This window comes from Stylophora pistillata, chromosome 2 (genome assembly GCF_964205215.1).
Source record: "Stylophora pistillata chromosome 2, jaStyPist1.2, whole genome shotgun sequence".
NCBI lineage: Eukaryota > Metazoa > Cnidaria > Anthozoa > Scleractinia > Pocilloporidae > Stylophora > Stylophora pistillata.
In genome coordinates, this window is record NC_142520.1 from 52,172,316 (window position 1) to 52,200,066 (window position 27,751).

General features: G+C 39.3%; 2 protein-coding genes and 1 pseudogene across 3 annotated transcripts in view; all 3 read left to right on the top strand.

Moving 5' to 3' along the window:
• Nucleotides 1-7,187: 7,187 nt before the first annotated feature.
• LOC148740262 (uncharacterized) lies at nucleotides 7,188-11,305 on the top strand (annotated as a pseudogene). Its single transcript, XR_015997122.1, has 2 exons — nucleotides 7,188-9,238; nucleotides 9,816-11,305. The product of XR_015997122.1 is annotated as an uncharacterized LOC148740262 (transcript).
• A 388-nt stretch (nucleotides 11,306-11,693) lies between these two features.
• On the top strand, nucleotides 11,694-15,750 carry LOC148740263 (uncharacterized). The gene is made up of 4 exons (XM_088750593.1): nucleotides 11,694-11,901; nucleotides 12,467-12,552; nucleotides 14,083-14,133; nucleotides 14,920-15,750. The coding sequence occupies exons 2-4, from the start codon at nucleotides 12,511-12,513 to the stop codon at nucleotides 15,607-15,609; spliced, it is 783 nt and encodes a 260-aa protein (XP_088606719.1). The 5' UTR covers nucleotides 11,694-11,901; nucleotides 12,467-12,510; the 3' UTR covers nucleotides 15,610-15,750.
• Nucleotides 15,751-23,900: 8,150 nt separating this feature from the next.
• LOC111318910 (uncharacterized) overlaps nucleotides 23,901-27,751 on the top strand; it is a 47,319-nt gene continuing 43,468 nt past the window's right edge. Inside the window, exons 1-2 of the mRNA XM_088750580.1 lie at nucleotides 23,901-24,118; nucleotides 24,372-24,428. Coding sequence (XP_088606706.1) covers nucleotides 24,059-24,118; nucleotides 24,372-24,428 — 117 coding nt within the window. The 5' untranslated portion in view covers nucleotides 23,901-24,058. The remainder of the gene's footprint in view (nucleotides 24,119-24,371; nucleotides 24,429-27,751) is intronic.

Below are 27,751 nucleotides of genomic sequence, written 5' to 3' on the forward strand. Positions count from 1 at the left end.
TAAAATGTCATTATCCAATACCTGAGTAAAATTTGAGGCTTTGAATCGGAACGCTTCCTTTTGAAAATACCACAAATGTTTGTGTCCTGAGCGAGCAAAGACATATGTTGTGTAAACAAACGCTAATCAAATTATTCCCTGCCAGGTAGAAAAAGGTTTTGAAATCAACTTTAAGTTTGGAAATTTTTAGCTATTATGCCACAAGATATTAGGTAAAAGGGAAATCATACAATCAGAGTTGCGTGAGAGCAGAAAGAAAATAAAATCAGTGTCGAAAATGTACATACGGTTGTTACATCGATCACCATTATGCAAATTACGACCTCAGCTTTAGGAAAACTATGATATCTCTTGCTCAGTTTGTTGAATGACTCTTAAACAATTCAATGGTTGTTTTTCATATATATATAGAGATAATATGTATATATTGATCAATAATTCCTGAGAATGTAGGGCGAGAACAGCATTCTGTACAAGCATTTCAGTGTACCAATGCGAATTATTTCTATTTATCATAACCGACGTCCGATCCCAGCAAACACGCACCACATGAGACCCTAAATGGGCTGTCATAAATATACCAAAGACTGAAAAAAACAAAAACTTCACTCAAGGTCTGATAACCACACGATAACACTTTTACACTTCAATCTCAGATTTACTACAAAGGGCAAAGGATAGTGCGTCGGTATACCCAGTATACTGTGGGAAAGGAAGATTCTCGTGTTTCTCTGAAAGAAGGCTGGGCTCTCAGAGTAATAAAGAAGGCTTACAGATTCAACGAAAAACAAAAGTCGTACCTTCTGTCTAAATTTCGAATAGGGCAGACGACAGGCCACAAGCTTGACGCTGAGGTAGTTGCTCGAGATATGCGGCGTGCCCGGGGCACCGATTGTGCACGACAAGAAATTTCCAGTCATCGGAATTCCTCAAAACTACCCAGATCACCTCTTTCTTCTCAGGACAGAGTGTGTTAGTACGCCAATGAGATGCTGATGACAGTGATATCCGAGCAGCTGAGGAGGAGAGTAATTTTAGCGAGGCAAAGGAGACTGTCACGTCAATACAACTTGACCATCCCCTGATCTACGATCAGTACGATCTTTGTGAAATGGCGCTAAAGGACTCTTTGAAAATCTTGAGGCTACCCACGTTGCAGCACATGTGTGAAGGTCTTGACCTCAATATACCATCAAAGCCCATTCGTAAAAAGGCCCCGTAATTGGCTTTACTGAAAGAGATTGTCAGCAAATGTACTTACCAAAAGTCATCATGATGCTGACTTTCTCTTTTGTTTAGCAGAATAGGAAAGTGAGGAAGAAACGAATGAACGGCGTATCGTTCCTAATCGTCAGTTAGTGGTTATCTTATTTTTTAAAAATGCACGTAGGCCGGATCAGAAGTTGTTGCGTTTTGTTTTGTTTTTCTTTTAATCCTGCCAGTATGGACCCTCAATTTTCTTTTCTGGTCTTCACGTAAGTAATGAAGTTTACTCATCTGGTAGCCGAAATATGCAAACTGACGGATGCGGGAGTATCCAACCTACATTTCTATCCGCTCATGTTTTAATGCGGGATTTCTTTCTCTAATTTAACGACGTCGTCCTTTCTGTTGCGGTTTTTTAAACGCGCGTATGTTCAAGCACCCCCAAAACGTTTCCAATTACGTTACGTTGCGTGACATTAATAATTACCAGGAGAATAACACCTGTTCTCTTGTATTAAATTACTTTGAAGGTCATAAGGCGCCTTTCTTTGTATTTATACTTACAGAAAATGAGTTCTCATTGTAAAAGATAAAAAGTATTTAGATTATCAGTGTGGAATCAAGTCTTAAGTAGCTTCTTTCGAATGTATCTTTTGCATTACTTGAATGTGAGAAGGTGGTAATGTAATGTGTACTTCACTTGCAGATTTTTCAGTCCAAAAATGTTTTGGAGAACCTTATCAAACATCTTGCAAAGTTTTTGACCTGTCTCTCTACATTTTACAAGCTATAAGTCACTACAACGGAGACCGAATTTAATTTGGATATTTAACAACTCAATATGGTTAAATTACCTAGTTATTTGTTTACACACTTTGCATAATTTTGCTCGCTCAGGTCACGAACACTTCTGACATTTTCGAAAGGAAGCAATACGATTCAGAGCATCAAAAATTGCACAGTGAATGGAAATAGCATTGTTTGACGAATATATTGTTAAAAATCCAAAGTGTCAGGTAACAGCTACATTTTTTTCGCGCGAAATATCACCTGTTTTCAACGCCATTTTGCGTAGTCTGTAAGGATGTTCTTTCAAGGGCTTAAGTGATCCCAAAATCGATGTGCCCGAAAAAAATATACTCACCAGAATTGAATAAGAATAGCTTTCCTTACAACGTGTGAAGTTTGACTGACTTTATTTTAAGCCTTGAGCGGAGCTTGGTTTTCGCAGTTAATTTTTGACTGTGCGACATGCGGAGCCTGAACTCAGGTAACCTGAAACCGCGTTTTCAGATATTCGTAAATTTATGAGAAGTTAAGAATCGCTGGAACGTAAAAACATGATTTTTGAAAAGGGTTTACTGAAAGGTTTCTTTGGGCGAAATATGAGCAATTCACCAAAATGGTTAAAAGAGTCGTTCAACAAAATGAGCAAGAGATATCATAGTTTTCCTACAGCTGAGGTCGTAATTTGCATAACGGTGATCGATGTAACAACCGTATGTACATTTTCGACACTGATTTTATTTTCTTTCTGCTCTCACGCAACTCTGAATGCATGATTTCCCTTTCACCTAATATCTTGTGGCATAATAGCTAAAAATTTCCAAACTTAAAGTTGATTTCAAAACCTTTTTCTACCTGGTAGGGAATAATTTGATTAGCGTTTGTTTACACAACATATGTTTTTGCTCGCTCAGGACACAAACATTTGTGGTATTTTCAAAAGGAAGCGTTCCGATTCAAAGCCTCAAATTTTACTCAGGTATTGGATAATGACATTTTATTACGAATATCTAGTTAAAAATTTAAAAAATTATGTACCAGGTATACTTTTGTCGCGTTAAATTTTACCTATTTTTCGCCCCATGTACAGCACTTTTTGAGGGTGTTACTTAAGGGACAAAAAAAAAAATCACAATATAGCTGTGTACGAAAAAACTAACATAACACAAATGAATGGGAAGACTTTTTCTTAAAACGTGTGAAGTTTGGTGTTAATTGAATTCATTTTAAGCCTTCAAAAGGGGCTTGGGTTTTGCAGTGAATTTTGGACAATTTGCCAGGCGGAAAAACCGCACTTAAACCGCGTTTTCAAATTTTCACAAATTTCTGAAAAATTAACACTCGTCGGAACTTTTAAACTTGATTTTTGAAAACAGTTTACCAAAGGGTATCGTTGAGCAAAATATGAGCAATTCGCCAAAATGGTCGCTGACGGACGATTCTCGATCCTTACAGGCAGCCATTCTTAAATTCCAGGAAAATCAGTGGTAATTTGAGAAATTTCGCAAATTGATTATCAAAGGTCAAGAGGTGGCAATTTATATTTCAATTTCTCTGTTTTGGACAAAACATTCAGCTATTTATGATATCCTTTGATGACTAAGTTGACTGGATAATTGACCTCTTCTTGGTAAGTAAATCGCAGCATATTTTCATGACAAGTCTTAGATATGAACAAAAGGATGCTTGCAATTGATTCGTGGTCACGTCCCGCACGAAGAATGATTCTTGCCAAGTACTCTCTTATTTAACAGTAGGGTCTTAAGAATGAAACAAAATGATTATCTTCTCGCACATTTACTCGAGAGGAATTACTCAATTTACATGCAAATTCATGTTATTGTAGGAACAAATGTAACGATGAAATGAAATATGATCGGAAGCGAAATGGTTATGACCATAAATGGTCGTTATAAATGTTTACCCTTTAAATTAATGTTCTCGGCATCCCAGTTCCCCTTGAAGCAAAGTCACCAACATCTCCTGGAGGTGCCGTAGTCGAGAATAGGTTCATACTGTCATTTATCGGGAACGTAAGGATAAAACGACAGATGCCAATGAGAACAGTGTAGTTTAAACTATGAAAAGACGATCGAATTCGTAACTGTTCGCTAAATGATGTGTCACTGCAGGGACCACTTGACAATTTGAAAGAGAGCCAAACCCAAGACGATTTTCACCGTAAGCATTCCTTTGCATCAGAGATCTTAATTCGAAGGTCTGAGGTTCGATTACCATTCAGGGACTCAGATATTTTTTTTTGTCTATTTGTCTGACTTTATTTACTTACTTATTTGTCTCATCTTTATTCTCTACTTTAGGACCCCAAATACTGATCACGAAATATTCCAGTCTTGGTGGTCCTGAAAACTCTCTTTCTCTCTCCCATTCGACCAGAAAATGCTTCATTCAGAGATAATTAGGCGAAGTTAATCTGAAGTAACATGAAATGGAGCTATGCAATAACAAAACGACAACTGTTTAACGTAATCGTGCTCACCATTTATTAAAAAATTAACACTCCGGCGACACTAAACATGACTATAACAAAATCAGAGTAAGGCGCGCACTCCGATTGGCCAATTCAGTGTCATTCATCAGCCAATAACTGTACGCTGCTGACGTGACAAATTACTCGACAAAAATTGCGTTACATAACGCAACGATATAACCATCTGCTACAAGTACAGAATACAGCCTGTAAAACGTACAAACACTCACAGGTAATGGACACGTAAACGAAATACACACGAGAAACACTATATATTGCGATAACAACAACAACAGAAAAAAAAAGCCCGCGCACACCCGCAAGCACACACGTAGATCTGTCTGAGGTAGTGCACAATGTAGGCCGTACAAGCAAAAAATCTCCAATGGGCTTCTCGATAGATGTAAAAGGTAAGAGAACAAATCGCTAACACAAGAACCGTTCAGAGTATGAGGTTTGGCGTCTGACGTGATCACGTCATCAAGCGTGGAAACATTGTTAATCTGTCCGACCCGTGGAGCGGCCGTCTGAGCTACACTTCGTGGTGAGAGTTCCAGGGCATTTCAGGTAAGTAAAAACACGAGTTTTACATGCTTGTGTAACTCAACAATGGACAAATCAGGATTGATTTTTGGCTCTTGCATGATCGACACGGCTTTCTGCAAAACGTGAAAGTTCAGAATATTGATGGCAATAGTTTGAAACAGTTGTAATAATAATAATAATCTTTATTGAGATGACTCTTTCATATAAAAAATGGTTTTCAAAAAGGATCTCCAAAAAGAAAAAAAAAACAAAATACAAAAAACAATTTGAACAGTAAAATTAAAAATATGTAAAAAAAAATATATACATATATATATGAAAAGGAAACAACACATTAACTTAAATTCATTTGGATCACAGATTTAAAAATAACATGGCATAAAGTTCATTTAAGTCACAAATTTAAAAGATTATGGTTAAAAATATCAAGATTAACGGATTGCCTGATCGCTTGGCTAAGAGAGTTAAAATCCTTGAAGGCATGAAATGCTGTCCGTTGTTGACCCCAATTCCTCTTGACACTTGGAAGTCTGAGATTTAGCTTAGTTCTGGTATTATGATCATGTTGTTCATGCTGTCGTATGAAGTTCATATCATGCCCAACAAGTCCATTTAAACACTTATACACATAAATACATCTTCTCTGACAACGCTTTACTTCTAATGGAACCCACTTAAGAGTGGCAAGCGCATGCGTTGCAAATGAATAAAGAGGTCTGTCTAAAATTATTTTAGCAGCCTTATTCTGCAAGACTTCCAAACTGGTCATTAAAGTTACATTATGTTTGTCTCCCCAAAGAAGTCCTAAATAATCAAATAAGACAAGACTATTATAAAATAGACTGGGCGTGCACTAAAAGGTAATAAATGCTTAATTAATCTGTTTTAGGAGACCAAGCCTTTGATTAATTTTGCTAGTAATATACTCAACATGATTTGTCCGTGTAAAATCAGATGATATAAAACCTCCAAGGTATTTGAAGCTGTTGACATTATTTACATTGTGGTCGAAGATCGATAGAGACAGAGCTATTTTGCTTTCCAATTTCCAATTACTACCTAAAAGTATACATTTAGTTTTTTCAAAGTTCAAAGTAAGCTTGTGAGCATTTAACCAATTTGATACGGCCAACAACTCGCGATTTAGCTTAAATTGATAATTATGCAGATATGTGAGTGGATTCCATTGTCGCAAGTTAATTATCTGTTGAATTCTGAGAAAATCAAAGGATTAAGATCTGTCGACTGACGTAAAATGGAGTTTTAAGTGTCAAAAGCTGGCGATCTCATTGTGGTGAGGGCTGTGTGAATATTGCGTTTAAAACTGAACTACAAGAAGAAGTTTTGCCATTCGACAACAACCCATCTCGTTCTTTCCCTTCTCTTGTGGACGGATACAAAATTGGGTTAAGAAAAAAATACTTGACCGTTATCAAAAAGTAAGTCTTTATATAAATTTCTTTAGATTCTCCAAAAAAGATCAGGTGATTTGTTGAAACCTGTCCTGAAAACCGAGTATGCCAAGTATAAAAAATCTACAATGGAGATCAAAATTCTAAGGTAACTTAACGCGATATTACTAAAGCCCCCCTCTCACTCTCAACAATGTAGAATTTTGTGCTCTTTGTAAAAATTTACCAAGTCGTGGTGTCTGTTTAGTTTTACCGACATTGCTAGAGGGGATAGGAAGGCTGTGCGCATGGTAATTGGATATAGAATATGTTTTTTAATAACTGTCCCAAGGAGTTTTGACCTCTATTTTGAGAGTCAGCGATTTCACTATTGTTAGTGGTTTTTTAAATGGCAAATGTAAACAAAGGAAACAATCAGGTTGCTTCCTAATAAGGCATTCAGAGAGCCCCGAGAAATTAAGGCTTGGTGATGTTGAATGATTCTATTGTGTGGAGCTATTTACGTTAAATGATAAGAGGCTGTTTATGTCAAATTCCTAGAAAGTCAGCAAACCCCTTTTTGAAAGTGTGACGCTATCAAGTATCAAACGTAAAGGAAAAAAAAAATTAAGAGATTTGTCGAAAAATTACTCAGCAAGCGCTGTAAAAGAGAGAGACCAAACCCGTCAAACTCGTTACTGTAATCCAGAAGAAGGGGCGCTAAAACTGAATTTACTCAATATCGAGTCCAGTTGGACCAAGACGTTCAACAGAAAATCGACTTTCTCTTCAATGCTTACAATTATTTAGAATGATTTTGTCAGCTGTTCTGTTGGGATTGTAAATCACGGATGCATGAATCAGAGACGCAATGCGGTGTCACGGCGTCAGTGTTTCGTCAACTTTTTGTGCAGTAATGAGACGTCCTATACAATACTTTATTCAAAAGTAACAAGCACTGTTATACTAAGCACTGTTATTGAGAAAAAGGAAACCCAGAGATTAACGCTATATAAAGGATCTCCTGAATAGAAAAGAAACTATAGAAATTTAGGACATAGCTAGCAGAGTCGCGCAATCAAATTCATTATACGTAAGCGTGCTCAAAATCCCGATAGTGCACGCTAATAGCGTCAGCAAATCCGACTTCGCCAGAAATCTTTTTTTCGCGCGAGAGGCCATTGCTAGTGCGGGGAAAAATAATACATTTCGCGACAATAATGGATACAAACAGAAACTCGGCCTGCTAGTCCGAAAGCGAAGACAATGTTTCGACCTTTTCCCATGAGCTAGAGTTCTTAAATGAGGCAGAAAAAGAGAAAAACAAAGGAAAAGGAGACTCGGCATCAGCGCCGTCACGATTCGCTTCAATTGATATTGTTGTCCGTTTTTCGCGTCGCATTTGATGCACAATTCCACCGGCTATGTTCTAAAACAATTGGTTCATGCTTTCAGCTGTGCACTATCGAGTTATGGAGCACGTGGGAAGTTTGGAGAGCACTCAAGAAGCTAGAGTTGCCCTCGGCTATCGCCTCGGGCAACTCTTACGCTTCTTTCGTGTTCTCCAAACTTCCCGCGTGCTCCATAACTCGATAGTGCACGCTAAAGCATGAACCAATTGTTAAAGAGCAATAAAAAATATATATATAGAAGGAAGTTTATATAAAAAATAAATGAAAATCACAGAAATATCATTAAAATTTATAGAATGTCCATTCAATAAATATAAATATTCATGTGTTTTTTTAATCTTAGTTTAAACTTGTTGGTATTTGCACTATCACGGAAATTGATTACGTTACTTTAGAAGGTCATTCCAGAATTTGATTACATTAACAAAGAAGGAATATCTAAAACAGTTTAAATTTGCGATTTTGGTTTGTATCTTACATTGATGGTTGGATTTCGTCTCAGTGCTTCTGCACAGTTCAAAAAAATCTCTGAAATTCAGACCATTGAGATTGATTACGATCTTCTAGCACTCCACCAGGGATAGAATTTCCTTCCTCGTTGTAAAGAGCTCCATTTTAGTGTTTTATACGTCCTCATACGCCATCTCTTCTCGTCTTTTGCGTAGGGCGATTCCCGAATTGAAGCTCTCCTTTGTACCTTTTCGATTTCATGGATGTCTTTGATGTCTCTAGATATATGTATTTTCTGTTGCGGTACTTTGAGCTCCTCCTTACAAGTAGGCCGAAGTCATATGAATTTCTTTAGATTCTCCAGAAAAAAATCAGGTGACTTGTTGAAACCTGTCCTGAAAACCGAGTATGACAAGTATAAAAAATCTACAACGGAGATCAAAATTCTTAGGTCACTCAACGCGATATTACCAAAGCCCCCCTCTCACTCTCAACGATGTTGAATTTTGTGCGATTTGTAGAATTGACCAAGACGAGGTGACTGTTTAATTTTACCAACACTGCTAGAGGAGATAGAAAGGCTCTGTGCATGGTATTTGGATATAGAATATGTTTTTCAATAACTGCCCCAGGGAGTTTTGACGTCCATTGTAGAGGCAGTGATTTCACTATGGTTTTTTTTTAATGGAAAATGTAAAGAAAGGAAATAATCGGCTGGCTTCCTAATAAGGCAATCAGGGAGTCCCGAGAAGTTAAGGCTTAGTGATGTTGAGTGATTCTATTGTGTGGAGCTATTTATGTTAAATTCCGAGTAACACAAGAAGCTCATCAGTTCAAAGGGCAACGAAATTTAGCACTATTGGGTGTGTGTATAAATTGAATTTTTAGAATATCAAAGGCACATCGCATATCTTCCGAATTGCAGCTGAACTCTGAGCTTGGTACCGTTGAGTTTGGTAGGTAGTTGAACATCATGATAATCAATTTAGATTCCTTTCAGGTCAATAACAAATGATCCTTATCATAAGTTAAAGTGCTCTTCGATTAAGGGCTAGTGAAGAGCTTTATGATTATTGTGCAAGCACATATGCGGAACTAGTTAAGAATAACTTGACTTCGCTCGTTGAGAGTCGCTTAAGTATCAATGAAAAAATTTGTCAAAGATTAGTGAAATATTTGAGGAGACTAAGGAGAATTTTCTATACATTTTCTAACTGTACCGTAGTTGCATAGTTAAAGGTCATAGTTGAAATGTTCATCTCTCCATTCGATTAATTGTCTCGCAATGATGTAGATAAAAAAAGTGCCATCGAAATGAAATAGAGTAATATCTAGATATCTCGTTAGCAAACAGCTTCCTTCTGTAGTGATCGTCGTATATAGATTTTTCCAGGTCCAAATCTGGATAACATGGCTAAATTAAATTTGATTATGCGGCAGTGTTTGCGTTCATTGGTGTAGGATCTTTTTAGTTGGAAAGACCATTGCTGCAATGACATTTTGAAATTGGTCTTTTCTGCTTTTCATTCACAGCTACCTAAGTTTCCTTGATCGAAAATGGCGACAGACAGTGAGAAAGTCTCGGAAGCTGTGCAAGGGGCGTTGGCGCTTATTAAAAACAACGCTCCTGAAGAGTATTCCAAGCTCAGTGCAGACGGGAAATTGGAAGATGCTATCACTGCAGCAGCAAGGAAAGCCGCAGAAGAGGAAGTAAAGATCGCACATGAGTTTGCCTCTCAACCGGAAAAAGATATCTATAAGCGCCTTGCCGAGCATCTACCAGATGACCGAATCAAGCTGATTGAAGAGGCGCTCACCATTCCGACATTCTGGATGGAAATAAGCTAGATGGACAATGGCAGACACCCGGTACAGTTGACGAGAGAAAAGGAGGAGTTCCTGCCATCCAGAGAGCTGGTAACGGGTACTAACATCGACTGGGCCTCAATTCTTCAGTACGCCAGTATTGTCGTGGAGGCTGTGTTGCTTGCCTTGCAGGCAGTGGGGATTGGGGTATCAGTAAGCAGCAGTACCATGAAAGCCACCGTAGAAGACACCGCGGAAGCAATTATGAGGTCTCCAGCATTCCAGCAAGCGATACAGAAGTTTATCAGTTCTTGGAAAGCGGCAGGAGGGAGTGCAATAAAGAAGGCCAAAGCCATTTTCTTCCTTTTTAAGGACACCTATACTGCTGGGTTGTTGTGGACCATCATCACGAGTTGGTGCTCAGAAATGAAATGGTACGACTGGTTGCAGACTGCTTCGAAAGTAACCGCCATGCTCATTGCAGCCTTTGCCACAGAAGGAGCAGCGCTAATCGCAAAGATTGCTTTGGCCGTCTTGGCTGCCATTGACTTCGGGAAGAAGATCGCTAATCTGGTAACACTTGAAGAAATAAAGAAAAGTCTGTAGAAAGAAAGAGATCGAGCAGATTCTGGCAGTGTGCCGCAGTTTATGATATTCTTAGAAAACAATCAACATCCAAGAGATCATATGATTTAAATCTACCCCAATGTTTTGGGAAAAGCAATGCTTAATTGTTTATCGATAAATTAGAAACGAATAAGACAATATGAAGCTGATTAATTTCCTCACGAACTTATCAGGTTTTAGTGGCACTGAAAATGCCATGAGGTCATATGATTTAAATCTCCCAGAATGTTTGGGAAAAGCAGAGCTTAACTGTTAATCGAAAAATTAGAATCGAACAGGACAATATGAAGCTGATTTATTTCGTTATGAACTTACCAGGTTTTAGTGGCACTGAAAATGTTCCTTATCACTCTAGCACTCATTCTAGCGAAGGCTTGGAATAAAAAAGAAATACGATAGCTTGAATGTATTCGTTCATTTGATGGATTATTTGTTCAACTCAGACTGAAGTCGGAATGAAACCGAAATATCTTAAAGATTGGGAGCAGGAGAAAATACAATTTTTTCTCTTGATAGGAAATAAAAACGCATTGTGAAATTTCAGGAAAATCAATTGGAATTTGACAAATTCATTAATAAAGGTCAAGAGGTAGTAATTTACATTTAAATTTGTTTTTCATATTCCGAGAAAATTGTGTGATTTGGAAAGCGGGACTGTAGAATTAATGTTCGACTTGATCTGTGAAATCCGTTAAATGTGTTTCAATCTGTACAATCGGACTCGTATGATCTGGGTTATTTGCAGTCGACTGAATGATGGGAAAGTCGAACGACAAAAGGTCTGGTAAACTAGATAAACTCACCAGAACTACGTCTATAACTAGCACGACCGTCAAAAGTTTCCTTGAGATTGGCTTGAGGTTTTTGTTTTTTACGAGTCTGTGCATGACAACTAAAATATATGCATAAACGACTAAAGGGCAGATATAAACAACTAGATCGTGACGTTGTTTGCCGTTGTTTGACGTTGTTTGCCGTTGTTTGACGTTGTTTGATGGCTTAAACTTGGTCAAAAATATATCTTACCTGCCACTTTGCTCCGCAGAATGGCAAATCCTAAACATTTGAAGCGAAACGAAATCTTGGAAACAAGCTATAAGAAATCCGCCACTGAGTAAAACTACTTTACCCAAACTCGACGCTGATAGTCAACTCATGGTTTCAAAAATATTTACCCACCAGCAAGGTACAACTGTTATTATTTATTTTCTAAACGCATTGAAATTACTCCACTTTATCTATCTTTTCTTTTGCTTCGAAATATGCGAGAAATAACGTTTTCTACAAATTTATAAAAAGTTCGTTCATTTATGATGCAAAGTCCACATGCAAATTCTCTGATGCGTAGTTGCATTTATGTCTAAAATTGTCATTCCATTGTCTCCCAACTCTTGATATCATGCCGACGACTGCCGAAGAACGAGATGATTAAAAAAAATAGTAAAACTCGAGCTAATTAAAATTTCCACACTTTACGAAATCCAAACTTAGTCGACGGAAGATAAAAAAATCTCTAAATCGGGGCTGATGTCAAGTTTTTTAGAGTTGAGGCTTTTCGATTATCGCTTGACTTGACTGAGACGAGCGTGTTTTGGGAGATATTTTCATGTTACCAGTTTGTTTACTTCTTTAGTACACGTATGCACTTACCTTAAGACCGATCGAAATACTCGTTGAGTATATTTACGACTGCCAGCGAACTAGAAACTGATTTCTAGACAAGGAACTTATAGTTTCTGTGCTGTTCAAAGCTTACAAATTGAAGCTCGCCCAGATACCGCAGTAAAACACGGATATGGCGTTGAAAGCAATTACATTAATTGGCATCGTTTTCTTGGTAAGTGAGTTTTTGACTGACTTTCATCATGTGTCGAGGCTTAGTCGTTTCAATCGATATCTTATTTGTAAGGAACTTTCGGATAGAGCCAAGAACCGGATCTAGTTCAAAACTAGTTATTAATCAGGAAAAATATTAGATATTGAAAGAGACAATATATAAAGCGGTCTGGGGAGATTAATGTGAGTCAAAGTTTGAAACTGTACAGGTTCAGTTCTCGACAACTCGCCTTATAACTCTTCGCGTGCCAAAATCAATGCCTTCTTTTGAGAATGTGGCCAGCTTGGTTCTCGAGATCTACAAAAAGAAAAACTTCATAAATCTCCCCTACTTGAAATAAAAACAGGGAGCATGTTCTCTGGCAAGGGTAGCCTATCTCAAAAACCAAGATTAGTTCTTGCAGACTAACCTTAGAGTTTGTCTCTAAAATTTAGCAGACCATAAGAACTACCTTTGAAAATCTCTTGCTGTTACTAATGAGTACCTAACAATAGTCGTATGCGTCTGTTCGAAGGATTCTCCCAAACTAAATTAATCGAGAAAATGAATCCGTGAAGACGAAAATATAAGATGAAACAAATATTAAATCTTCCAATCTTACATTCCTAAAAACTACAAATCATCATGATATATGAGAACTACGAATGAAAATGAAATAGAGTTCGTTATTTCATATAATTTGTTAGTTCATATTTAGCTCACTATACCACAGGCAGCCCAAGCTCACTACCAGAAAACCGGACGTGACCACAGGCGGCCCAAGCTCACTACCAGAAAAGCGGACGTGACTCTTACCGTGTTGCCTAACGTTTTATATTTGTAAAGGTTTGTATGGGATGTTATCGCTTTGCCTTAAAAGAGAGAAAAAAATGTCTTGTTTTGAAATAAAATGGGCTTACCTTATTGCCTTGTTGTTTTCTTTCTTGATTCCGAGCGTCTCAGGCCATTTTGAAGCGTTTTGGGCGAGTTAGCGCTATGTTGGTGTTCACGTCCGCTTTTCTAGTAGTGAGCTTGGGCTGCCTGTGACGTGACTCTTACCGTGTTGCGCAACGTTTTATATTGATAAAGGTTTGTATGGGATGTTATCGGTTTGCCTTAAAAGAGAGGAAAAATGTCTTGTTTTGAAATAAAATGGACTTACCTTATTGCCTTGTTGTTTTCTTTGTTGATTCCTAGCATCTCAGGCCATTTTGAAGCGTTTTCGGCGAGTTAGTGCTATGTTGCTGTTCAACTGTCTTTCTTTTAGCAGTTGAACACCAACATAGCGCTAACTCGCCGAAAACGCTTCAAAATGGCCTGAGATGCTAGGAATCAACAAAGAAAACAACAAGGCAATAAGGTAAGTCCATTTTGTTTCAAAACAAGACATTTTTTCCTCTCTTTTAAGGCAAACCGATAACATCCCATACAAACCTTTATCAATATAAAACGTTGCGCAACACGGTAAGAGTCACGTCCGCTTTTCTAGTGGTGAGCTTGCGCTGCCTGTGACTATACATGGTTGATAAACCGCGGTGTTTTGTTTTGAAGGCACTTACAGAAGCCAACAACAAGAATCCGCAACAGTCGTCAGGATGTAAGGTAGGGACTTTCAGTCACGATGTGTTCCCTTAAGTCGCGCAGTAAAATTTACAATGAACAAAGGCATTGTGTCGAGGTTTAAAACACTGATTTGGAGCTCAGCATCTAACCTTACATGTGTCAAGAATTGATTTCAGTTTCTAATCTGCGAACGAAAGAAAACATAAAAATTCGATTTTCTCACTGGGGAATAACAGAAAATGATTGGAGTTCAGGTAAACTTCGTTAACATCTCCTTAAACGGAAAATTAGCATGAGAATGGTGCATTTTTCATAGTGAAAAGGCAAAGTGAGGTGAAGAATAGGCACACATCCCAAGAAGGCCTCAAAAGCGTTAAAAACGAAAATTCATGGAGCTAAATCACGATTGCTCAATGGCTCTTTTAATCTTGCATCTCATTGGTTAAAATTATGACACAGACGCTCAGTACCAATCGCAATACACAGTTAGGTAAGGTCAATGAGATTCGGGATTATTTTCCGCTCTTACGGAAGGGTCAGGGAAGGAAACGAAAAGTTTACCCTTCCTCCCCAACTAATTCAGGAAAAATTTCCATTTTTAAGTATTTAGCTTTCCAAATGTCGCTATGAACGGACTCTATGAAAACCTTTCACCCCTCTTCCCCATGGATGGCCTCTATGAAACGATGAAACCTTCCACCACCTCATGGATGTCTCTTTAAAACCTCCCCCCCCCTCGTTGGTTTTATTTTCAGCCCGCCTTCCTGACCCATTGAGGATTTTTTTTTTCTGCTGACAACGCTGGTTTTTTTTCGTTACTTCTAGGGAGATTCCTGTCCTAAACCAAAGGATAACTCACAAGTCACTAAACAATTTCGTGCCACCTCTTGCCTTGATCATTTGTTGCATGGTGAATCCGCCTGCGGTATGTACCAACTTTACGACTCTACCGGCAACAGTTTCCCAGCCTACTGCGACTTCAAGTCCGAGCCTGGTTTTGCATGGACCCTGGTGATGTCCTGGGCTAACAAATATCGTGCACTCTCTGCCTTCCGAACTAATCCCTTCAAGAATAACGCTCCTGTTAACGAGAACTCTCTGATCTGGAAAATGTACCGCCTGAGTCTGACTCGAATGAAGTCCCTACAAGCCCACTCCACTCACTGGCGCGCAACCTGCAGCTACCCGACCCATGGCGTTGATTTCACAGACTACGTCCGCAGTAACTTCAAAGACTTCAACATTGTCGACTTTATTGGATCTGGAAAGTGTAAGAAGGTGGAGTTTGTGAATATCCGTGGACACATGGGTATTCATCTCACCGCCGGTTTTTGGCAGGGCACTAGTTTCTTTTTGCACATCGACAGCTACTCTTCCGGCTGTAACTTCAAGCCAAGGTCAGGCGCAGTGTCAAGTGAAGATAATTTTGGCTATTATGGAAGCATTAACTCCAAGTTTCGTTGCACAGCAAGTGATCTTTCCACCACCCAGTGGTGGTTTGGCGCCCATCTGTGACCGGCAATGGCATCAAAGTGTCTTCAAAACGACAGGAAACGAGGCTCTCGGCATACAAATTATCATTCAGTAAACTAGATTTAGGAAATAACAATGTAATCTTTTGAAGACTCCTAATAAAGACTGAGGTCTGTAACTGAGTATTGAATGATAGATAGATAGATAGATAGATAGATAATAATCTTTAGACAGGGTGCGTTCTCACAGAAGTGCTTTTCAGAACGGCCCTGTATATCCCACCCATCCCACCCCAGGGGAGGACATTCATCACACAGTAATCTCGTGTGTGGGAAATTAACGTCTCCTACCCCAACCCTGCAGGAGACGGGACCTCCATTTATTCGTCCCTATCCGAGAAGACTAGAATATCTAACAATTTCTTGAGGTTATAGAAAGGCAGCAAATTCTTCTCAATTATTTTAAGACCCTGAGTGTTGGTCCGGCCGGGGCTCGAACCCTCGACCTCCCGCACAACATTCCAGCGCTCTATTCTTGATTAGAAGCTGTTAACCATTTCTGCGTTCCTTTAATAAGCAGTTTTCACCAAAGAAAATTCAGCCGTGTCACAATTCTTGAGTTTGTACAAGTAACTCAATTCCTCCTTGTGCATACGTAAATTCCAGAACGCCCTTTTGATGAGAAACGGGTCCAATTGTCCCAATCCCAAACACTGTTAAAAGTTGAATCATTAACAGCTTATCATTAACAAAGAATCAAGTTGCTAGGAGTGTTCCTCAGAGTAAATACCAACTCCCCCTCCCCCTCCCCCACGCTTTTCCTAAGACAACACCTTTGTTAGACAGAGCGAAACATTTCTCTGGCGGGAGGGGGCCACGTGGTTTTCAAGGGGTAACGGGGAGGGGATCAATCGTCGACAACAGAGTTTGAACGGGAATATAAAGAATTGACTGCCAGAACTGCCGGTGAGGGGGAGCATAAGGATATTACAGGGCCTTAGGAGAGTTCACGTAAAATTTATCTTGACAACCAAAATCCTCCCATGATGACTGGTTCCTTTATAGGAATCATAACATTTTGAAGCATACATAGTGTTTGCTTCTATGCAATTCGATTGAAGCACAAAGCTGGAAATGGCGAGATACATTCTCCATTCCTCATTTTCCATTCTCCATTCTCCATTCTCCATTCTCCATTCTCCATTCTCCATTCTCCATTCTCCATTCTCCATTCTCCATTCTCCATTCCTCATTCTCCATTCCTAAATTTCCATTCCTCATTCTCCATTCTTCATTATCCATCCTCCATTCCCCATTCCCTATTCCCCATTCCTCACTCTACATTCCTCATTCTCCATTCCTCATTCTCTATTCCTCATTCTCCATTCCTCATTCTCCATTCCTCATTCTCCATTCCTCTTTCTCCATTCCTCATTCTCCATTCCCCATTCTCCATTCTCCATTCTCCATTCTCCTTTCCTCATTCTCCATTCCTAATTCTCCATTCCTCGTTCTCCATTCTCCATTCTCCATTCTCCATTCTTCATTATGCATTCTCCATTCCTCATTCTCCATTCTTCATTATCCATCCTCCATTCCTCATTCTCCATTCCTCATTCTCAATTCTTCATTATCCATCCTCCATTCCACATTCTCCATTCCCCATTCCCTATTCCCCATTCCTCACTCTACATTCCTCATTCTCCATTCTCCATTCTCCATTCTCCATTCCTCATTCTCTATTCCTCATTCGCAATTCTTCATTATCCATCCTCCATTCCACATTCTCCACTCCCCATTCCCTATTCCCCATTCCTCACTCTACATTCCCCATTCTCCATTCCTCATTCTCCATTCCTCATTCTCCATTCTCCATTCTCCATTCTCCATTCTCCTTTCCTCATTCTCCATTCCTAATTCTCCATTCCTCGTTCTCCATTCTCCATTCTCCATTCTCCATTCTTCATTATGCATTCTCCATTCCTCATTCTCCATTCTTCATTATCCATCCTCCATTCCTCATTCTCCATTCCTCATTCTCAATTCTTCATTATCCATCCTCCATTCCACATTCTCCATTCCCCATTCCCTATTCCCCATTCCTCACTCTACATTCCTCATTCTCCATTCTCCATTCTCCATTCTCCATTCCTCATTCTCTATTCCTCATTCGCAATTCTTCATTATCCATCCTCCATTCCACATTCTCCACTCCCCATTCCCTATTCCCCATTCCTCACTCTACATTCCCCATTCTCCATTCCTCATTCTCCATTCCTCATTCTCCATTCCTCATTCTCCATTCGTCATTCTCCATTCCTCATTCTCCATTCCTCATTCTCCATTCCTCATTCTCCATTTCTCTTTCTCCATTCCTCATTCTCCATTCCCCATTCTCCATTCTTCATTATCCATTCTCCATTCCTCATTCTCCATTCCTCATTCTCCATTCCTCATTCTCCATTCTTCGTTATCCATCCTCCATTCCTCATTCTCCATTCCTCATTCTCCATTCTTCATTATCCATCCTCCATTCCTCATTCTCCATTCCTCATTCTCAATTCTTCATTATCCATCCTCTATTCCGCATTCTCCATTCCCCATTCCCTATTCCCCATTCCTCACTCTACGTTCCTCATTCTCCATTCCTCATTCTCCATTCCTCATTCTCTATTCCTCTTTCTGCATTCTCCATTATCCATTATCCATTCCCCATTCCCCATTCCCCATTCCCCATTCTCCGATCCTCATTCTCCATTCCTGGTTTCAGTAACAACCTCAAAAGCGGTGGTTCCAGCTGTAATTTCGACCTGAGGTGGCTAGGGGTTCAGCGTCAAGTTAAGAGAACGCGGAACTAATAACCTTTAGATGACTTTCTAAAAAAGACTGAGATCTCCTAGGAAAAAATTTCAGAGCGAGGTAATTGGTAAATTCATGATAGAATAAAGAGAAATTATCGCTACATCTTTAGATAAAAGCTATTTTTGGACATGTTACTCCCAGAAGGTTTGCACCCAACTTGAGGATGGTATGACGAGTACGGCAACAACAAGCAGTCTAAAAAACACTTTTGGGGTCAGTTATCTACACGAGGTATAAAACAAACCGCTGTATTAGACAAGCAGTGGTAGTAGTAGTAGTAGTAGTAGTAGTAGTTCTTTATTTAATGTGGCACCACACTCAGCTACAAGCTACTTTCCAGGAAGCCCACAACAAAATGTTCAATAAAAAATTACAACCTACATCAAGAATTATGTACATAAAGTAAAATATTATTACAAAAAGGATATCGCAAATTTAAATATGTATTTGTATACATGTGTAGTACAACAGAGATCAAAAAATTAAAAACTTAAAATTTTAGGCGACGGATATCGTGAAGAAACGTTCTTGTGCCAGCCTTTGCGCGTATAGCATCTGGTAGCGCGTTCCAAGTCTTAGCAGCATAATAACGAAATGACTTAAGACCATGCTTGGTAATGTTAACCTTAGGTAAGGAAAGCATGTTAGTGCCTCTTAAATTGTAATCAGTTCTCCTTAGTTTAACTAAGTCAGCAAGGGTCTGGGAGCCTTATTTAGGAAGCAGTTATTGACCGTTAACAACATGTCTTGAATCCTACGACTCTTCAGTGTCGTATGCAAGCCGATACAATCGAGCAAGTCATCATATGAAATACCCTTATCTTTATATATATATCTAAGCGCACGTTAATTTACCCTTTCCATTTTCTTTGTATTCCTTTCCCCACAGTGGTGCCATATCTGGTTACATTAAATCAAAGTGAGGTAAAAAAAGTGCGCAATAAAGTGCTTCCTTGGTTTTAAGAGGCAGGCTTTTTTGAGCCTATTTAAAGTATTAACCTGACCCGCCACCTTTCGATAGATTGATGCAACATGAGCATCAAATTTCAGATTGTCATCCAATCTTACACCTAATAATTTTATCTCACTGGAAATAGGTATGGACCTCCCTGCGTATTCTAACTGGAAATCACAGTCAGTGTTTCCTAACACCACCCTGATATTTGTCTGGATTTGCTACCATCCCATTCTGTCGAAACCATTGTGTTGTACTGGCTAAGTCTCGGTTTATATCTTCCTCCAATGCTCGGGGATCATGGTGTGATAAATAAAGTTTAGTGTCGTCTGCATAACTAAGAAGTCTACAATTCTCAACCGCGAATATGAGGTCATTCATGAAGATGTTAAACAATAGCGGTCCTAGTAATGACCCTTGTGGTACTCCGGTATGCACACCCATCCACGTGGAGGAAGTATTCCCCAACTTAACCCATTGATATCGGGAAGATAAGTAACTCCGTAAGAGTGAAACGGAACTTTTTTCAAGTCCATAAAAACGAAGTTTCTCAAGGAGCAGATCGTGGGGTAGGCAATCAAACGCCTTGCTAAGGTCGATCACCACCGTTCCAATAGTTTTGTGCTTGTCAAGTTCAGCTCTCCAGTCCTCTGTTAAGGTCGGCTAAAAGAGCCGTGGGACAACTGTGAAATTTGCGATAAGCAAACAAATAGTCATGAAATATTGATTCAAAATCCTCAGTCAACTGCATGTGAATGATTTTCTCAAATACTGTTAAAACTTCAATTTCAGACCGGTCACCGTATTGCCTGCAAAAGCAGGTAATACGGTGACCGGTCTGAAATTTGTCTTGTCTAAGGCACTATCCATTTTGTGAAGTGGTGTAATTTGGCCTCGTTTCCAGTTATCCGAAACCTGTGCTGTTGTTATAATGGTATTAACTAGATCACTTATAGGCTTTGCTATAGAGCCGGATGAAGTTTTTTAACAGCCTGTGGTGGAAAAAAGTCGTATTCCTGTGCTTTTTTTGCCTTGATATCTTCAAGTACCGTTTTCACAACATGATGGTTAGTCAACTGCAAACTAAATGCATCAGCTGCTTCATTGTTTACCCCAGGAATTCTCTTTAAATGAGCCTGATCACTGAAAGCACTGTGATCATGAATAATCAAATCCTTCGTGATGTTAAAAAAAGTACTCATTAAAGATTTCAGCAACTTCACTCTGGTCCCCGATGATTCTGTCATTTTTTTTGAGAACAATAAAGTCCTCGGACCTGTGTTTTCTGGTATGCATTAAAGGCCGCAGTGATTTCCAGAAAGCCCTCGGATTAACCGCTTGTTTTAGAAGGGTGGCCGCCTAGAATAGCTTGCTAATTGCGGGTCACCTAGGACTGTGATAATATTGTATTGCTAACAAATAAATAAATTGAATTGAATTGAATAGCTGATCAAAATGATGTATAATAGATTGACGACGCAGAGCAACAACCAGGTTTCTTTGACATCTGTAGGCCTCCCAGTCATCTGTTGATCGAGTTCGATACAATTTACGCTTGAGAGCATTTCTCTTCTACATAGCTTTTCTTGTTTCCGGTGTAATAAATTTTGATTTTCCAGGGACATCCCGAAAACGGTGAGATTTCATCGGAGCAGGGTCATCCAACACATCTGCAAACAATTTTTCCCACGCCCAGCAAATATCGCAGTGGGCCTCGGGGATCCGCCATAAGAGGTTGATTTGATTAAAGACATGTCCTTCCACTATTAGCTTTCGGCGGTTTTGGCCTTTTTTGCAAAAATAACTTTTCGGGTAAGAGGTTCTGCTGAAGAGAAGATGGCTCAGAACGCATTTTTGCTAAAAGAACAGCTAAACTTTGTTTAAATAATCAGCTCTTGAAGCTTGAGTGATGATCAAAACTCTACCGTTTACCCAAACCATCCATCCCTACCCGTTATTCACTTGGTTAAGCAATTTAAAGAAGTGAGATGCTTCTAGAAGTTTTAACAAGATTCCTGGATTTCTATCGGTAAAGATGAAAACTACGGGAACAGTCACTTTTTATCGCGGGGGGAGGGTCTAGGGTGGCCGCAAGTTTTCTTTCCTGGGGAGGAGAAGGGAACTGCCAGTTTTCTTTCCGAGGGGGGAAGTGGGGCTGCCAGCTTCCCTTTATTGCACTTGAACAATTTTCACTCATATGCTAAAGAAAATATTGAGGTTTAATATAGTATGCATAACATGGCGATCAAAATTCTTCTTTTTTATTTGAAATTTTCTGAAGAGCGTTTTCTTATTTCTGTCATTCAGAGGATTATGTAAAATCAGAGATCCAGCTTCAGCTTGATTTTTTTTTAACTTGCTACAGATGAAATGAACATGGAATGTTTGAAGAATGCTTGTTGTCTGAATCCAGTTGAACTGAGAATAAGAATGAAAGAAATTTGCTGAAAAATTAGATAAGAGACTTAAGATAACTCCAGAGGAACTTGGCGACAACATGTTGAGTTGTGTTTTTCCTTTCCTTGTGAACTTCTTTAGAATAGGCTGACCTTGAAGTATTTACTAATTTAGTGTAGAATACCTGGAGAAAAAGACAGCTGCATTATCTTAAGATCAATTTGTTTTATCCAAACCCGAGTTTGACGTTATCAGCTTGACTGTCTTCCTGGATCACCTAATTTCCCTTCGGTAGTAATAGACTTTGATTGACTTAGCTGATATCTCGAAAATCTCTCACTTAAAGTGTTTTTTTTAAAACTCCATCATAGTGATTATATCTAATGGGAATTTGGTCAACCTGATGGTTACGTGTTTACACTGGAAAAAAAAAATATCTAGTTAATCTACAACGGTCGTTTGTTGCATCCAGCTACTTAGATTGTCAGTTAGACGTTACGATGCAATACGCGGGGGCTGGAGGACGGAACACGGAGGGGGGAGGGAGAGGGAGAAAGAAAGTAATGGATATCATTAAATTTTGAATTGCCTCTCCGTAATAATAGCACCTTCTTTATTACCTTCCTTATTACCAGTTATCACAATAAAACTGGTGGCGGTTGTATATATGAAGTTCTTGTAATTTATGTAAAAAAAGCGACCATTTTAGTGAACCCTTCGCCTTTTAAACTCGCATATCAAATAAGAATGGCAGATTTTGCTGTTTGAGCACAGAAAAGTGAAGACTATTTTGTCCACCCCAAGGGCAGAGCTATATTAATGTTGAACTTGAAAAAACGAAAAAACTTACTTTTGTTACGAGGGCTTCAAGTTGGGTTCTTATTTCATCATCAGCTGACTCATGAATACCTGGAAACTTTTTCTGTTTTCGTAAGGGTGGTGTGAAATCCCCATGGAGTATGCGCTCAAAAGTAAATGAAGAAACACGTGACCGACTCGAAGATATTTCAATTCTCAGGGAAATGGAAAAGCAGTTTCCCACGTTTTTTTACGAACAGTTTCATGAATCAAGACCCAAATATTTTTTTTCAACATTGGAATTGTTGATAGGTTTAATTGCTGAGGCATGAGGCCTTCTGGAATAAAGAGAACATTCCTGCGTCTCCTTGCCGTTGTTCCTTGATATTTTCCTCTTTTATAATCCTTTAAACCAATTGATAACATCACTGAAGATGCTTTTCGTCAATAATTATTGATATTTACGGGCTCAAAGTTTACGCCGGAAATACTTTCTTTTGTGCGAGCGTATTTGGTCACCCCGCCATAGATATTTACACATAAGAGTGGAGGTTTGTGAGTTCAGCTGCGGTAGTAAGGACAACTCCATTATGTTTTGATTTCAGTAAACTGCACTTGTCACTATTCCACAATAAACAACCAGAAAAGTTGATATTTCTCTTTCTCTGCATTATCAAATTTGGCAAACAAACAACTAGGAGCTTGTCAGTTGTTCTCGGCCACAACTGGTTCCAACTTGCTGTTAGTGAGATCTGATTTGAAGACATGGGGAAGACAAGAGCAGTGAATTAAAAAAATTGATTCTTGGTAAACTGTAACTGTAAGTTAGTCTTGAGTTAGAACATCTATTGCGCCGTGCGGCCCCAAACTCGGAAAGAAAAAAAAAATAATACGTTACACAATATATCTTCAAAGCGGGTTTTTTTAAACAGATCTTTCTGATATCTCCAAATCAATTTGCTTCTGTAATGTATGAAATAGTATATTATTTAAGGCGTCCAGTCCTTGCCAACTGACGTACTAATTGATCTTGCGTTAATGGTTTAAAAACTTTACTCAAAGAAGTGACTTTTTTGCAAAAAAAAAAATAACAGCCGATTGAAGACTGTCAAATATCGATGTATCGTCAAATCTTCTCATAAATTGGATATTTGCTCAGCTGTCTATGACCTTAATTCATTAAAATCGGAAGGATGTCGATGACCCACAGTCCGAGAGAGGAGGTTTAAACTACGTCAGCTAAATCCACGAACATCGATTATCTCGATTAATCAACAGAATTTTAGCCACGAATTAGCAGCACCCTGTAAGACAGTGTCTTTTAAACGTCTGAATTGTGTCAAATTTGGATTCCCAAAATATAGAGCAATTAATGTAGCGCAGCTGACGCCTTTCAAGCAAGTCAGGCATAACTTGATAACAAGCCTCTATAAAGATTCGAATCATTCCAGGATACTACAAAGCGATCGAACTAGTCAAGATGTGGTCAACACGTTCGACTACCGTAGTCACCTTGTGTCTCTTTGCTGTTATACTGCCAGTAAGTTTTTCATTGTCGTTTTTTTTTTATCTTTGAGTAACTCTGTAACTTTTCCACCAGAATCAGGCAAGGAGTAATTCCGCTGTTGCCGAAAAATATCCGTACCCATAATGGTCTCAAACCTCAGATCTTCGAATTTCGTGGTACCATACCTTGCCAATGTGCAACAGAAAATTCGTTTTTTGATTTAAGTCAAACACTGGGTTATCTGTTAAAACTTAAACGGATCATTTCTCTTTGTTTCTTTGTCAAGGTTTTTCTGGCGGCATCGGCTGATCACAAAAAGGAAAAACGTTACGTGGAATGTAAGGTGTGATATTTTAAGATATGTTTTTAAATAACATCGATCTTCCAAAGCAGACTCTTTTCGTTTCGAGCTCTTTCCAATCCCAAGGTTTCAGTCATCATAAAGTCAATGCCATGATCTCCCATATAAGAGTAGAACAGCTTGTTGCGCTCACGAGAAGTACTCTACCGATAGGTTTGGGAGATAAAGGGTTACCCAGTTTGGAAAGAAAAAGAGGGAAAGTCGAGTTTCCTGTATCTATGAGCAAGCATTTTTATTTTCTTTTGTCTTATGACTGCTGACCACGCCAGTTTTTTTCTGCTTACTTCCAGGGAGATTCTTGTCCTAAACCAAAGGATAACCCAGATAAGGAAAACTTTCGTGCCCACTCCTGCCTGGATCATTTACGGCGGGGCGCATCCACCTGCGGTACGTACCAACTCTACGACTCCTACGGCAACAGTTTCCCAGCCTATTGTGACTTCGAGTCTGAGCGTGGTTTTGCATGGACCCTCGTGATGTCCTGGGCTAACAAATATCGTACACTGTCTGCCTTCCCTTCAAGATCAACTCTCCTGTAAATGAGAACTCTCTGATCTGGAAAATGTACCGCCTGAGTCTAATTCGAATAAGGTCCCTACAAGCCCACTCCACTCACTGGCGCGCAACCTGCAGCTACCCGACCCATGGTGTTGATTTCACAGACTACGTCCGCAGTAACTTCAAAGACTTCAACATTGTCGACTTTATTGGGGCTGGTCAGTGTAGGAAAGTGGAGTTTGTGAATATCCGGGGACACATAGGTATTCATCTCACCGCCCGGTTTTGCCTAACCTACAGCACTGACTATTTTCAACGACTGACTCTGGAAAGCTGGTTTACTAACTTAGAACAGACTCTCCTAAACAGATGTCAACAACTACCCGCCCCATACAAACGACTCATTCACGACATAAACATCACAAACGACCGAAAAAGAACAACCTAGCTTTACCGACAGACCGAAACAGACCAATCACGACCGACTTACGTCACTTGAGTCTTACAGCCAATAACATCACGGCAAAACCAACCGATCACTTCACACGAACTGGAATAAGAACATTCTACTGACAACAATCACTCACTTGACTCTGATGATGACTTCCGCACAGGTTGTCGAAACGTCAGTCACTGCCACCGACAACAGTCCTTCTCAGGACTACACTCACCCGGACGATCATACTACACCTTCACATTGATTACTCCGTTTGGTCTATTTTTCCCGGTCTCTTCCTGCGATAGTTTTAACTTGTAGACCTTTAATGCCCTATTGTTGCTGTTTATCTTGATATTCCACTTATGATACGTGATCTGCCCACGAGTTCATGAATAAGAACTTGCTTCCAAACGCGATGCTTGTCCACATTAAACGGTTGAATAATCATGAATTAATCTGCGGCTCAACATGGCAGAGTTGTTCCATCAATTAACTAAACTTTTGACTAGATAAAAACGTTTCCCTTAGTATTTAAAGCTATTTTTCTATCATTTAAATAACATAATGGTGAGAACATTTAGGAGTTGCCAGTTGAGCAAACGAACATCACTTATCAAAGTTGCCGGAGTGTGAGTAAGAAAAGAGAGAATCGCAAATGTTCTTGACTTCAATAGTTGAATCGCGTCCAATTCTCAAACATATCATATCACGTGTATTGCAGCTGGCTCTTTCTCGAGGAATCCAATTTATGTTCACAATCGAGCAAAAGGAGTGAGCTATTCCATTTCACCGAATAGCTCACCGACAACATGTGGTCGCCACGATTCTTCGTCTTTATCGAAATCTTAAGCCTGTTTGCTGTTACTTTACCTGCGAGTTTCTATCGTTCTTGTCATTATAGTTTTTTTTATCACTGTCTTCCTTAACACAGAAGTCATTTAGAAAAATCTATCCTACTTTTTATTTTTTACTTAACGTACTTTATTTGTATTTTAAACTCAAGAGCGAGGTCGTTTTAACTTAAAAGAATGAGATGATACCTTTATTACTCTTCTACAGGTCTATGCGAAATATCAGCTTTTGGAATCGTTACGGTGGCCAATTTACCACTTCAACTTTGTTGATATATCCATACTATGCGAAATATGTTTGCGGATGTGAGTTCATTTACCTCAGGCCAGATATTTAAGAGCTTTTACACAGTCATTTTATCGGTTTGAAAGCAAAAAGGTTTGTATCATTTTCTGAAGGTAATTCAGGTGGCTGCTGACGAGGATAAATTCTCTCCAGGATGTACCTGGGAAAGACATTAACTACTTATGTTTTATCAGCTCTGTCACTTAGCAGGAAATGTATTGATTACAATAATGAAAGTGCAATGGTTGAGGAGCTAGAACGCTTTGTAAATGTCGTCTCATACAGGCGGCACTTTATGCAGGCGGCACAGGCGGCACATTCGGCACAGGCGGCACTTTATGCAGGCGGCACAGGCGGCACATTCGGCACAGGCGGCACATTCGGCACAGGCGGCACTTTATGCAGGCGGCACTTTTGGCTCACAGTTTAGAGATTCCGTTAACGGCATGACTCTCTGTATATAGCCCAAATGAAAACTTGCCATTAGTAGAAAGGTATAATGGTTTAATAGCCGATCGAGTCTCTACATTTTCACTTGAAATCTATAATCAAAACGTTGTTAAATACATCTCAACTAAGTTCAATTTTATCAAGGAGATTTAAGTCCTCCTGCTCTGCACTTTTACAATTTCTTCTTTGAATCAGTTCAAATGAAGGCGACAATCTTGAAATTCAATATCTTTTATGGTATTTTAGATTTGTTTTTAGCGAGATTCCTGTTCCAAGCAAAAACCTACTGAACCTCGCCCATTTCGCCCTAAATCCTACATTGATTACTATGTACCAAGAAAATCAACTTGTGCCACCTCCCAGGTAGCTCAATGGATAGAGCGTTGGAATATTGTGCGGAAGGTCGAAGGTTCGAGCCTCGGCCGGACCAACACTCAAGGTCTTAAAATAACTGAGAAGAATATGCTTCCTTTCTGTAACATAAAGAAATGGCTAGATATTCTAGTCTTCTCGGATAGGGAGGAATAAATGGAGGTCAAGTCTCCTGCAGGGTTAGGGTAGGAGACGTTAATTTACCACGTACGAGTATACTGTGTGATGGATGTTCTCCGCGGGGTGGGTTGGGTGGGTGCTTACAGGGCCGTTCTGAAAACCACTTCTGTGAGAACGCACCCTGTCTAAAGATTATTATCTATCTATTTTTACTGGCTCTTAAGTTATCCAGCCTTCTGTGCCTTCGCTTGAGAATCTGGTACTGTGTTGACCTTGGTGAAGTCTGGGC